At 43.4% G+C, this 13,868-nt stretch overlaps 1 protein-coding gene across 2 annotated transcripts in view; it reads left to right on the forward strand.

Moving 5' to 3' along the window:
• The first annotated feature begins 6,265 nt into the window (after nucleotides 1-6,265).
• The window catches only part of FAM122B (family with sequence similarity 122B), a 39,250-nt gene continuing 31,647 nt past the window's right edge, over nucleotides 6,266-13,868 (forward strand). For both annotated transcript variants that reach the window (XM_033137537.1, XM_033137538.1), the window contains exons 1-2: nucleotides 6,266-6,408; nucleotides 13,621-13,699. In XM_033137537.1, coding sequence (XP_032993428.1) covers nucleotides 6,302-6,408; nucleotides 13,621-13,699 — 186 coding nt within the window. In that variant the 5' untranslated portion in view covers nucleotides 6,266-6,301. The remainder of the gene's footprint in view (nucleotides 6,409-13,620; nucleotides 13,700-13,868) is intronic.

Raw genomic sequence — 13,868 nt, forward strand, 5'->3', positions numbered from 1 at the left:
GCTACTGAAAGGAATTTTTTATTTTATTTTGTTTTATTCTGATGGGAAGTAAGCGAAGCCACTGTCAACTGTCAACTGTCAGTTCTTGCCGGGGTTTTTAGTGTGTGTGTCCTGCAAATTCTGTTCTTGTTTTTCTAGGAGTGAGTTGTTGTCACTGGACAAATGTTGAATAAACGTAGTTGAGGAACTTATTACTGCCTTGGGCTTCTGACTTTTTCTGAACATTTAACACCTAGCTAGCAGGGCCACTGGTCAGGGATGATGGGAATTGTAGTATCAACACATCTGGAGGGCCGAGGTTGAAGAAGCCTGCTCTTGGGCTTGCCAATCAGAAGGCTGGCAGTTCGAATCCCTGCAATGGGATGAGCTCCCATTGCTCGGTCCCTGCTCCTGCCAACCTAGCAGTTCAAAAGCACATCAAAGTCCAAGTAGATAAATAGGTACTGCACCATCGGGAAGGTAAATGGCATTTCCGTGCGCTCTGGTTTCCATCACGGTGTCCCTTTGCACCAGACATGGGTTAGTCCTGCTGGCCACATGACCTGGAAAATCATCTGAGGACAAATGCCAGTTCCCTCACCTAGGGCTGGATTTTGAGGAAAAGCGGCTCTCTGCCCCTCCACTTGGGAGGCCCCTCCCAGCCCCCCACCCTCAAGGCTAGAAGAAAATGGAAGAGTGTTACAAGCAAAATTGAGTGAAGCCAAGGGTGACGACGATGGGTCTTTACAATTCTGCAATTCTCAATTCCTCCTCTAAAGGACAGAAGATGTTGTTGTTAAATATCATGGTGATTTAAAAAAATGCATAAAATTAACAAAGAGAAACTTTTGCGGTAACTGAACTTTGTAAACCTTTTGCGGAATCAGCATTCATGTTAATGTTGTAATGTTATTCTTTAAAAAAAAAAACCTTGAGGTTACAAATTATATTGCCTGGGAAGTGTAAATAATATGGCCATGATTACCTGATTACTTTTTGTTGTCATTAAAAAGTCAGTTTTAAAATACATATTGAGAAGTAAACTACAACCATCAAATACAGTAAGGCCAAAATGCCCCCCCCAGCCTCCCTTTGAAGTTGCGAGGGGTCAGGAGCAATAAAACCCCCGCGTCCAGAAGCCATAAATTACGGAATGGCGCCCGGCAGGCTTCTGATTGCACAGTTCGTAAAGTCACTTTCACTTTTAGCAGAGTTGAAAGAAAAACGCAGCGTCTCGAAGCATAGCCTCCTGCAATAACGTCTGTGTAAACAGCAGTCTGTAACATACTTAAACTGACTCCTCTGTCAGCAAAGCAGATTTATTACAGCAAAGCATACATTAAATTCTGGGAGACTTAGCAGCCATGACCGTCTCCGGTGCAACAACGGAGAACTCTGAATTACAGCAGTTCTACATACTAGGAGCTGAGTGTAACCCTTTCAGCACTCACTCCTCACACTCCCGCATAGCAAAATCATCCAAAACTTCATCAAAATTGTTTTGTCTATGTTTGTCACTTTCAATGTACATAATGCTCAGTGCAGACAACTTCTCTTGAGACATTGTGGCCTTTAATTCATTCTTAATTCTTTTGAGTCTTGAAAAATTCCTCTCTCCTGAGCAGTTAGTGACCATAAGGCTAAGAAATAGCAGCAATATTGCTTCCCAGTAGGAAAGGCCATCTGATTTTTTTCCTTTTATATAATCTGATAAATGTCTGAATAAGCCTATGGCTTTGTCTCAGTTCAGCAGTAAGTTTCAGGTCAATATCTTCTGGGTATGCTTCCATCTGGTTCAAAATTGGGAAAGGAGTATGACAAGGCTGTATATTGTCTCCCTGCTTATTTAACTTATATGCAGAATTCATCATGCGAAAGGCTGGACTGGATGAATCCCAAAACGGAATTAAGATTACCAGAAGGAATATCAACAACCTCAGATATGCTGATGACACAACCTTGATGGCAGAAAGTGAGGAGGAATTAAAGAACCTTTTAATGAGGGTGAAAGAGGAGAGGGCAAAATATGGTCTGAAGCTCAACATCAAAAAAACTAATTCACCTCCTGGCAAATAGAAGGGGAAGAAATGGAGGCAGTGAGAGATTTTACTTTCTTGGGCTCCATGATCACTGCAGATGGTGACAGCAGTCACAAACTTAAAAGACGCCTGCTTCTTGGGAGGAAAGCAATGACGAACCTAGACAGCATCTTAAAAAGCAGAGACATCACCTTGGCGACAAAGGTCCGTATAGTTAAAGCTATGGTTTTCCCAGTAGTAATGTAGGGAAGTGAGAGCTGGACCATAAAGAATACTGATCACTGAAGAATTGATGTTTTTGAATTATGGTGCTGGAGGAAACTCTTGAGAGTCCCATGGACTGCAAAAAGATCAAACTTATCCATCCTTAAAGAAATCAGCCCTGAGTGCTCACTGGAAGGACAGATCCTGAAGCTGAGGCTCCAGTACTTTGGCCACCTCATGAAGACTCCCTGGGAAAGACCCTGATGTTGGGAAAGGTGGAAGGCACAAGGAGAAGGGGACGACAGAGGATGAGATGGTTGGACAGTGTTCTCAAAGCGACTAGCATGAGTTTGGCCAAACTGCGGGAGGCAGTGGAGGATAGGGGTGCCTGGCGTGCTCTGGTCCATGGGGTCACGAAGAGTCGGACACGACTGAACAACTGAACAACAACATGCTTCCATCAACCATTCAACACCTTGCTGAATTTATTGCTTAGATGCTGTCAAATTAGAAGGAATGGCAAACAATTGTGCAACATCACACAATACTTTTTTTAAAAAATTGGCTTCAAGTGCATTTAATACAGTATAGGAATAAATCTGGCCCAGTCACCTTCAGGATCCGGCCGGCAGACGGTCCAGGAATCAGCATGTTTTGACATGAGTAGAATGTGTGCTTTTATTTAAAATGCATCTCTGGGTTATTTGTAGGCATAAGAATTAATTCATTTTTTTCCCCAAAAATATATTGCGGCCCACCACATGGTCTGAGGGACAGTGGATCAACATCGTCTGAGGGACAGTGGATCAACATTTTTAAAAATAATTGTTATTAATATTATTTTCTCAAAACAAATATCAAATATCATTACTAAACATACCTTTTCCATTCCCCCTCCCTCTCTGTTGACTTTCCTCAACTACCATTTCTGGTCTATTACATCCAATGATAGGAACGCGGGTAGCGCTGTGGGTTAAACCACAGAGCCTAGGGCTTGCTGATCAGAAGGTCGGCGGTTCAAATCCTGCAACAGGGTGAGCTCCCGTTCCTTGGTCCCTGCTCCTGCCAACCTAGCAGTTCGAAAGCACGTCAAAGTGCAAGTAGATAAATATGTACCGTTCTGGCGGGAAGGTAAACGGCGTTTCCGTGCGTTGCTCTGGTTCGCCAGAAGCGGCTTAGTCATGCTGGCCACATGACCCAGAAGCTGTACCGGCTCCCTCGGCCAGTAAAGCAATTTGAGTGCCACAACCCTAGAGTCGGACACGACTGGACCTAACGGTCAGGTGTCCCTTTACCTTTAAATCCAACGATACACTCTGCTGTTTGAATACAATACGTCATCACATTGCTATCACATTGTTCTCTGTAACTAAAGTTGTAAAAGCTCATTTAAATCCTGCCAGCGATATCATTTCTTTTTGCTGTTTCTGCAAATATATCATGAAAGGTTCTCATTCTTTTTCAAAGTCGCTATTGTTGCTTTCACACACTTTGTCCGTTAACTTTGCTAACTCTGCATAGTTCGCCAACTTTTCTTGCCATTGTGCTTTTGATGGGATTTCTCGGGTCTTCCAATTTTGAGCTATTAAAATTATTGCAGCTGTTGTAGCATACATGAATAATGTCCTTTGTTTCTTTCAGCAGATCTTGTCCTAAAATACAGTACCTAAAAAGAAAGCTTCTGCTGCACATTCATATGTTCTAATTGTAGATCTTCTTTCCTCCCCCCCCCCTTTTCCATGCTTTATTGTCCATAATTTGCATCAGTATATCAAAGATGTATCTTGATTATTGCCCATCACTCAAATTCGTCAAAAATCAGAATCCAAAAAACAATGTTTCCACATTGGAAAAGTGACCATGTTCCTTCTTGGACAGGATGGATTCCAAAACTGGTTGAATATGCAGAGTTGTTGGACAATTTGTTGGGGGGAAACGTAAAATAAAACAAAACGTGTGTTCATTTCTAAGTGGGAAGTAGTTAAAATATATCTGAAAAATAATTGTCGCAGTCTAAGCTCTGCTGTAGCGTTCGAATCACATCTGTAAGTTATTACAGATAAAACAACAACTATAATAGCGACCTCTGCTTCAGAGTATCTGACAAATGATTCCCGGGACAAAGTGTGTATTACACACAAAATCTCATACCTTGAAAGTTTATATTTAGTTGATCTTTAAGGTGCCACTGGAATGAATACAAAATATTTTGTCATCTTTCATCTTGTTATTATATCTGTAATAGTTGGTAGTAAGAGTCGAGAACACAGATAATTAAATCTTTATTTAAACTTTTGGCTTTGATAACGACCTGACAAGTTTTGGCAATCAGTTAATAATGATTATGTGAAATATTAAGTGGATGGGAAGTTAAACATAAAGTGAGAAGATATTCTTTATTTTATTTTATTTTAGTTGATTTGCTTTATAATTTTGTATTAATGATGAGTATTTCTTTTATTTATTTCAATTAAGCAAATAAAATTAAAAGAAAGAAAAAAGGATATAAATATTAGAAATATATTTTCATCCCAAAGCATTTTATTTTAAAAATCCGATTTAAATGGGGGGAATCCGATTATTATTATTATTATTATTATTTAATAATCATTTATTTTTGTTGTTGTTGTTCAGTCGTGTCCGACTCTTCGTGACCCCATGGACCAGAGCACGCCAGGCACGCCTATCCTTCACTGCCTCTCGCAGTTTGGCCAAACTCATGTTAGTAGCTTCGAGAACACTGTTTATTTTTATCCACCCTGATTATACATTTTTATGTGCTGCAAGACACTTTGAGACCTTCAGGTGACAAGCGACTAATAATTATAATAATACCCGAAAAATCAAAACAAAATAAAACAATAAAATTCAGCACAAGAAAGCTCATACCAAGAACAAACTTAGTTGGTCTCTAAGGTGCTACTGGAAGGAAATTTTTATTTTATTTTGTTTTGACTATGGCAGACCAACACGGCTACCTACCGTACCTGTAACTCGAAAAATCAAAGTCACGGGCAAAAGAGCGAATGGGGACAAAAAATTGGAGTCCTGAAAAGGAATCATGACGCTTACTCCACCGGCCGCTCCCTCCTACCAAAGAAGCCACTTTCTGGATTGGCTCGTTGTCAAGTGGGACGTCAAAAGTAGAGCAGCCAATCACTATGGGGTACAGCGCTTGCCCCGCCCTCAGGGAGCGGAGCGGCAAGGGAAAGCCTTCGTGACGAAATCAAAAGGCTCGCTTTCGCTCCGCCCGGGCATTTTTTTCCTTTTGCCCCGCCCTCTACTCCGTTGCATGCGCAATCGTCGTCGGGAGATGCTCCGGCCAGACGTACGCACGCGCAGTGGCCGACATGCGCAGGAGCAGCGGGGTGGATGCGTGAAGGGCCGGCCCACCGTTTCCCGCCTCCCGGCTGGCCCGCCTTCCCCTGAGGCGCTCCAACGCCGTGCTCCGGCGAGAGGGACGCACGCATGCGCAGGAGCAGCGGAGCGCATGCGTGGAGCAGGCCCGCCTTTTCCCTCCTCCCTCCCAGCAGGCAGAGCGCGTGCACATGCGCATGCGCACAGCCTCCCAGGTGGCCCACTTCCGCCTGAGGTGCTCCGACGAGAGGGACGCACGCATGCGCAGGAGCAGCAGAGCGCATGCGTGGAGCAGACCCCCCTTTTCCCTCCTCCCTCCCAGCAGGCAGAGCGCGTGCACTTACGCATGCGCACAGCCTCCCAGGTGGCCCACCTCCGCCTGAAGTGCTCCAACGCCATGCTCCGGCGAGAAGGATGCACGCATGCGCAGGAGCAGCGGGGCGCAGGCGTGAAGGGCCGGGCCCGCCCATTCCCTTCGTCTCGCCCGAAGCCGAGCGATCCAGCAAGCATGCGCGCGCATGCGCAATGCCTACCGGTTGGCCGACCTCCGCCTGAGGAGCCGCTCCGACGCCGCTCTTGAGGCGACGACGGGCAGGAGGAGCCTCTTCCCCGGGGCAAATTGTCCGCGGGCGCTGCCATGCTCCTCCCGCCGCAGCTGGGAGGCCAGGCCTGAGGAGCAGCAGCCGAGGCCGCCCTCAGTGAGAAGGCCCGCCGCCGACTCCATGGCCCAGGCCGAGAAGATGGAGCTGGACCTGGAGCTGCCGCCAGCCGGGAGCGAGGGGGGCGGTCTGAGGCGCTCCAATAGCGCCCCGCTCATCCACGGGCTCAGGTGAGGCAAGGGGCCCTCCAGCCGCTCGGGGACTACAACTCCCACCATCCCTAGCGCACTGGACCAGTGGTCGGGGATAGGAATAGAATAGAATAGAAAAGAAATACTTTATTGTCACTGTACCACATGTTTACAGTGAGATTAAACATGATGGGGATGATGGGAATTGTACTCCCCAAACAGCTGGAGGGCCGAGTTGGGCCATGGCTGGGTGAAGAGGCCCCTCGGGCGAGGGGAGGGCAGGGGTCCAAGGGACGCCTCGTCTCGATCCTGGCCCTTCACCAGAGGAGGAGGAATAATAATACAGTAATAATAATAATAATAATAAAATTGTATTTGTATCCCAGCTCAGAGCGGCTAGCATCATAAAAACAACACAATATGAATAAAAACAGACATCTTAAAATACATCTTAAAATTAATTCAGACTTGTTAAAATTTGGGCAGGTGGCAATTGTCAGGTTGGAATTGAGTGGTTAATACTTGCCAGGACCAACTGTTTCCACTGTTTAAAATAATGGTTATCATTTTAAAAAGGGCATTGGGGCTGGGAAGGGAAGAAAGGGGGCATCATCCCCGGAGGTAGATGCAACTACCCTCCAGCTGCTTTGGGACTACAGTGCCCATCATCCCTGACCGCTGGTCCTGTTAGCTAGGGATGATGGGAGTTGTAGTCCCCAAACAGCAGGAGGGCCAAGTTGGGTCATGCCTGATCTAGAGCAGTGGTGGCCAAACTTGGCCCTCCAGCCTTTTGGGGATTACAACGCCCATCATCCCTGGCCACTGGTCCTGTTAGCTAGGGATGATGGGAGTTGTAGTCCCCAAACAGCAGGAGGGCCAAGTTTGGCCATGCCTGCTTGAAATGAATGGGCGTGCAGAGATGTGAGGAGAACTAGATCCGTCGTGTGTGACGAAGCCGAACTTGGGGTCGGCGTGGGTATTATGAGGCGTATAGGATGCCCAACTACCACGCTTACAGTCCCGGAGCAGAAATACAATATTGTTTTTTGTTTGTTTGTTTGCTTGTTTCCAGATTTAACACCTTTATTTCCAATCCTTATTCATTGCAATCCATATTAACATCACATGTATATATCGGTAATAACAAAAGAGATAAACATCTCATCACCCACCCTTTTCCCTTCACCCTTGTCACTTCCCTCCATCTCATCTCACGTTCCTTAGTCCTTCTTAACCTCCCCCCCCCCCTTTTATGGGATACTGTTTCTTCCTTTAAACACTACTATATACATTACTTTCTATACTTCATGTTTTAATCTAGGCACATTAGCATATTATTTTTGGAGCAATACTTTGCCAAATAGACTTCATAATATTTCCATTCATTTCTTAGCTTTTGGTTAGACTGATTTCTTATTGCTGCTGTTAATTTAGCTGAGGTTAAATATTCATTTAATTTATTTATCCATTCTTCCTTTGTTGGGGTGTTTTGTGATTTCCAATTCTTAGCTAATACCATTCATGGCGCTGTATTTGCATACAAAAATAGTTTTTTACTTCCCTGTGGTATTTCTTGAATTAATAAACCCAACAGGTATGCTTCTGGTCTTTTTGTTATTGACCGTTTTAGCATCTTTTTAATTTCTTCATGTATCATTGTCCAGAAGCCCCTGATTGTCTCACACGTCCACCACATATGCATTACCGACCCCACCTCCTTCTCACACCCAGGGGCGTAGCTAGCCGCTGGGCTGCCGGGGATGGCAAGCCAAGCGGCACCCCTGGGGGCGGGGCGTCGCTCCGTGCGCATGACGTCATGACGCATGCGCCCGGAGCGACGCCTCCGCCCGGGCCAGCTAGCCTGCCCCTTTCCTTTCCCTTCGGGCTCCGCTCAGGGAGCGCAGCAGGTTCTTCTTCTTCTGCGCTCCCTAAGCGGAGCTGTGCCAGTGCATGGAGAGGGGTTGGGCCAGCGAAGGGGGTGACACCCCTCGCTGGCCCGCCCCTCTCCATTTCCCGTCACCTCAGGGAGCGGAGCGGCAAAAAATGCCGCTGAAAGGGGAAAAGCCCCCTCTTTCAGCGGCTTTTTTCGCCGCTGGCTGGAGGAGGGGATTGGCGGGGCGGGGCACCGCCCCGAGTGCCACCCCCAGGGCGCTACCAGACCCCCCCGCCCCCCCTTGCTACGACCCTGCTCACACCTCCAGCATATGTTGGTATTCCTCTTGTATATTTTCGCTAATTTTACCGGTGTCAAGTGCCACCTATAGAACATTTTTATAAAATTTTCTCTAATTGTATACGAAGCCGTGAATTTTATATCATGCTTCCATAATTTATCCCACTGCTCCAAATTGATACTTTGCCCAAGATCCTTCGACCATTTTAACATTGTCTCCTTCACCTCTTCATCCATCAGATCCCAATCTAAAAGTAAATTATATGTCCTAGATCAGTGTTTTTCAACCACTGTTCCGTGGCACACTAGTGTGCCGCGAGATGTTGCCTGGTGTGCCGTGGGAAAAATTGAAAAATTCAAGAGAATTACTTTATATATAGTCAATATAGGCACAGAGTTAATTTTTTTTAACATTTTCTAATGGTGGTGTGCCTCGTGATTTTTTTCATGAAACAAGTGTGCCTTTGCCCAAAAAAGGTTGAAAAACACTGTCCTAGATAATAATTTCCTATTATTTTGTATAACCTCGATCCTAAATTTTGACTCTTCCTTAACGAAACCTTTTTTAAAATTCCCATTACACACACTTCTCAATTGAATATAATGCCATCTATCCAAACCCAAACCTTTTAGCTCTTCATATGATTTCAATCTAAATTTACCTTGCTCTTCTTCTAATAATTGTTTATAGGTTGGCCAATTTGCTTTTGTATTTACTTTCTTCATACTGAAAGCCTCTATTGGGGAGATCCACCAGGAAGTGTTAGGTTCTGCAAATCTTTTGTACTAATTCCAAACTTTATACAGTGCCCCTCTTATTATATGATTTGTAATTCCTTTATTAACTTTCTTTTTCATAATTCAAATAAGCATGCCATCCATATCTATTATTGACACTTTCTAGATCTAACACTTTTGTTTTTTCTAATTTAATCCAGTCCCTTACCCAAATTAGACATTCTTCTTCATAATATAATTTGAAATTTGGCAATGCCAACCCGCATCTCTCCTTTCTGTCTGTTAATAATTTGTATTTTATTCTAGGTTTCTTACCCTGCCAAATAAACTTTGTAATATCTTTTTTCCAATCCTCAAAGCAATTTTCTTTATTGATAATCGGAATTGTTTAGAATAGATAGAGTAATCTTGGCAATACGTTCATCTTTATTATGGATACTCTTCCCCATAGCGAAAGTTGCAATCTATTCCATCTTTCCAAATCTTTTTTTTATTTCTTTCCATACCTTTTCATAATTATTTTGAAACAGATTTATATTCTTCATAGTTAATTCTACTCCCAGATATTTTGCTTTTTTTTAACTATCTGCAATCCTACTTTTTCTTCTAATTCTCTTTATTCTTGTGGTTGGATGTTTTTAACCATGATTTTTGTTTTTGCCTTATTTAACTTGAAGCCTGAAACTTTCCCAAACTCTTCCATTAACTTTATGGTTTTTATAATACTTATTTCCGGATTTTCTATTGTTAGGATAATGTCATCAGCAAATAATAATAATAATAATAATATTTATTATTTGTACCCCGCCCATCTGGCTGGATTTCCCCAGCCACTCTGGGCGGCTTCCAACAGAAACCAAATACAACAATATCAAACATTAAAAACTTCCCTAAAAAGGGCTGCCTTCAGGTTTTTTCTGAAATGCTTTAACCTTAAATTCCTCCCTTCCTAATGTTATTCCTATTATCTCTTTTTCTTTCCTGATTTCTGTCAGTAGAATTTCCAATGATAATATAAATAGAAGGGCGACAAGGGACATCCCTGTCGTGTGCCTTTCTCTATCGGGAAGCTAACTGTTTTATCCCCATTTATTATCAAATTTGCAAAATGCTTCTCATAAATCGCATATATGCTTGTTTCTGCAATAATCTTCCCCTAGATCTGACAATTTCATAATTTTTTTAAAAAAAAATTCTTGATACATTATCAAACACCTTCTCTGCATCAATCAGCATAAATGCCACCCTTTTATCTGGTTTTAAATCCAAATATTCTAATATATTAATCACTGTCCTCATATTTGATTTTATATGTCTGTTTGGGAGAAATCCAGCCTGATCTTCATGAATAGTCTCTTTTAATATCAATTTTAATCTATTTGCTAGAATTCCTGCAAACAGCATTGTTTATAGGCACCTTGCCTGTATATATATGCGCGATGGAAGGCTTAAAAGCGGTTTTTGTGCCAGGTGAGCTGGGGGTTCATCTGGAGGAAAAGCAGGGTAGATTTGATTTGAATTGATTGAATCACTAGTCAGTAAGGCTTGATTTAAATCCATTTTTTACATAAAGGTTTAACCTTGCTGGCATCCTCTTCATATTGACAACTAGATGAAGGTTTCATTTTTGGAGGAATAAATTTTCAGAGTTGTTTTTACAGTGACATCAAAAATGACCGATTTGGTTATATTATTAGAAATATATAGACAGATAGTAATGAAATTATTGTTTCTATTTGGACACTGTACTTGATTGGAAGGAGAAAAATAATCATTTCCTTCATAACAATTTGAACAATTTATTTCACTAAAACAATAACATGATAGCATATGGATCCATTTTTGTGAACCGATGTGGTTAAACAATTTTTTTGGGGGGGAAACCCCTTAGTCTGAGTTTTAGCACACATGAGAAACTTTAAACAAATCCTTATTTCCTGATGAATAGCCTCTGGATTAGAATGTCACTTAAATAGAAAACTATCTTTAGAAAGATAGTTTTTAAAAAACTGATTTAAATTTTTTAAAAATCTGATTTTTAAATTTTTATTCTTTACATCAGTGATGGCCCAACTTGGCCCTCCAGCTGTTTTTGGGCTATAACTCCATCATCCCTAGCTAACAGGACCTGTGGTCAGGGATGATGGGCATTGTAGTCCCAAAACAGCTGGAGTGTCGAGTTTGGCCACCACTGCTATAGATGTCTGTTACAAAGGGCAATTAACCTGTTTATATCAGTGGGGCTTCTGTTGTTTTGTTGGCATCCTTCTATCTAGGTAGACTGCGCCTGTTGAATGGCCTCCTTCAAACGGAAGGCTTCTTGTTTCACAGCTCATACTCTTAACCAATGTACTGCTATTCCATTAGTAATTAATAATACTAACAATTTATTATTTATCCCCCAACCCCCGCATCTGGTTGGGTTTCCCCAGCCACTCTGGGTGGCTCCCAACCAAATATTAAAAACACAAGACAGCATCAAACATTAAGAAACTTCCCTAAACAGGGCTGCCTTCAGATGTCTTTTAAAAGTCAGATAGTTGCTTATTGCCTTGACATCTGCCGGGAAGGCGTTCCACAAGGCGAGAGCCACCAGCCAGAAGCCCTCTGCCTGGTTCCCTGTAACCTTGCTTCTCACAGGGAGGGAACCGCCAGTGTCCGGGCCGAATGATGGGAGTGGAGATGTATACAGGATTGAAGCCGTTTAGGGCTTTCAAGATCAGCACCGACCCTTTGAATTGTGCCCGGAAATGTCTTTGGAGCCAATGCAGGTCTCTCAGGACCACTGTTATATGGTCTCAGTAAGGTTTTATTTTACAGAAAGGTTCTGACACGCAGAGGAAGGTTTCTTTTTGGTAAGAATGAAATCCTTTCTTTGCGCAAATGTTCAACCTCGCTAGCATCCTTTTAATCCACTTTGAATTGTGCCCGGAAACGTACTGGGAGCCAATGCAGGTCTCTCAGGACCAGTGTTGTGTGGTCTCGGCGGCCGCCCCCAGTCCCCAGTCTGGCTGCCGCATTCTGGATTAATTGCAGTTTCCAAGTCACCTTCAAAGGCAGCCCCACGTAGAGCGCATGGCAGTAGTTCATTTCCTAAGTTAGATGGGTTCCAGGTGAAGTTTATTTTGTCCCTATTACAGGTCCCAAACTGTGTCCCAAATTCAATTCTTGGAAACAGAATTGAAGTGGAGCCTACTCTCCACTAAACCATGGTGGGCTGCCCTGAGATACTGGCGCAAGATCTCAGTATTTGGCCTGGGGGAGGGATCACTTCTACATTTAACCAATGAGGAGTTTATCAGCCCATAGCTGAAAACTATGGACAGAAAAGCTATACAGTTGTACGTCAGGTTACGTACACTTCGGGTTACGTACACTTCGGGTTACGTACCCCCGTAACCCGTATGTGTAACCCGCCGCATGCGCAGAAGCGTTCTGTGCACTTCGCGCATGCGCAAAACGTGTTCGCATTACATACATTTCAGGTTACGTACAGCGACCTGGGACCAATTAATTACGTAACCCGGGGTACAACTGTAATACCGCCCTTGAATCCCTGAGGCAAAGGCTTTCGGACATTTCACATAGCAACCTGCGATCCCGATCTTATGTAATTTGTAGCCCAGTCGCAGCTAGAATCCAATACGGGTTCAACTTTCAGATATCCTCATATCTTAGGAACCTGTCTGTACCAACCTATCGGTGTTTATTTACCCAAGCCAGACTAAATGTATTTCCATTGGAAGTGCTGAATGGTAGACTTATCCCTTATGAGAACAGGCTTTGTTCATGTTCTGAGGACGTCAATTGCATTGTGGGCAGTACGATCAAACCCCTACTGGAAAATCTGCCAGGAAAATCTGAAGTCTCTCGTATTAAACATCTTTTGGAGGACAGGTCCAATGATATTGTACTGGCCGTGGCAAAGTTTCTTTCAGAAGATCATCATGCTCAAGACATAACAAAACAACTGCCTCGGTTTCTCTCTCTTATGTGGTTGGCTGTCCAGAAATTGTTCTATGGGTCTTTGGACCTCAATAAAGATTTATTATTATTAATATTATTATTATTATTATTATTATTATGCAGAGTAGCAGTGTGGCCAGGATCCAAAGTGTCACATGGGGTATTGTGCCAGCTGTGCTTGGGAGCTATGTATTTATATAGAGCCATCAATATATGTAGCACATTTCCGAACAAACCAAGTAGCCTCTTCCAAAGTTGATAGTCTACATTCAGATGTGAGAGAAAAGTGTGGGAAGGGAAGGATACTCATTCAAGAATTTAGAATCGTATGTATGACACCTGCATAACGTAATAGACCCCTTTGCTTCTTTTAGTGACAATTCCCAGGTCTTCCAGCCGCACGTCTTGCGCACCCGCCGGAACAGCACAACGGTCATGAACCGCCACAGCATGGTAAGCACTGGGGAGATCCAAAGAGCTTTTGAACACCAGAGGTTTGTGGAAGATGGAGGCAGTGCGGGAGACTGACGGACAGGCGGTGGGGCCCCGTTGCATTTCAATCAAAGCTGAATTGGTTGCTGTGCTGTCAGCCCTTGACTTTACTGCAGGCACCTCCAAACTC

The sequence above is a fragment of the Lacerta agilis genome, chromosome Z, assembly GCF_009819535.1.
Source record: "Lacerta agilis isolate rLacAgi1 chromosome Z, rLacAgi1.pri, whole genome shotgun sequence".
In the NCBI taxonomy this organism is placed as follows: Eukaryota; Metazoa; Chordata; class Lepidosauria; order Squamata; family Lacertidae; genus Lacerta; species Lacerta agilis.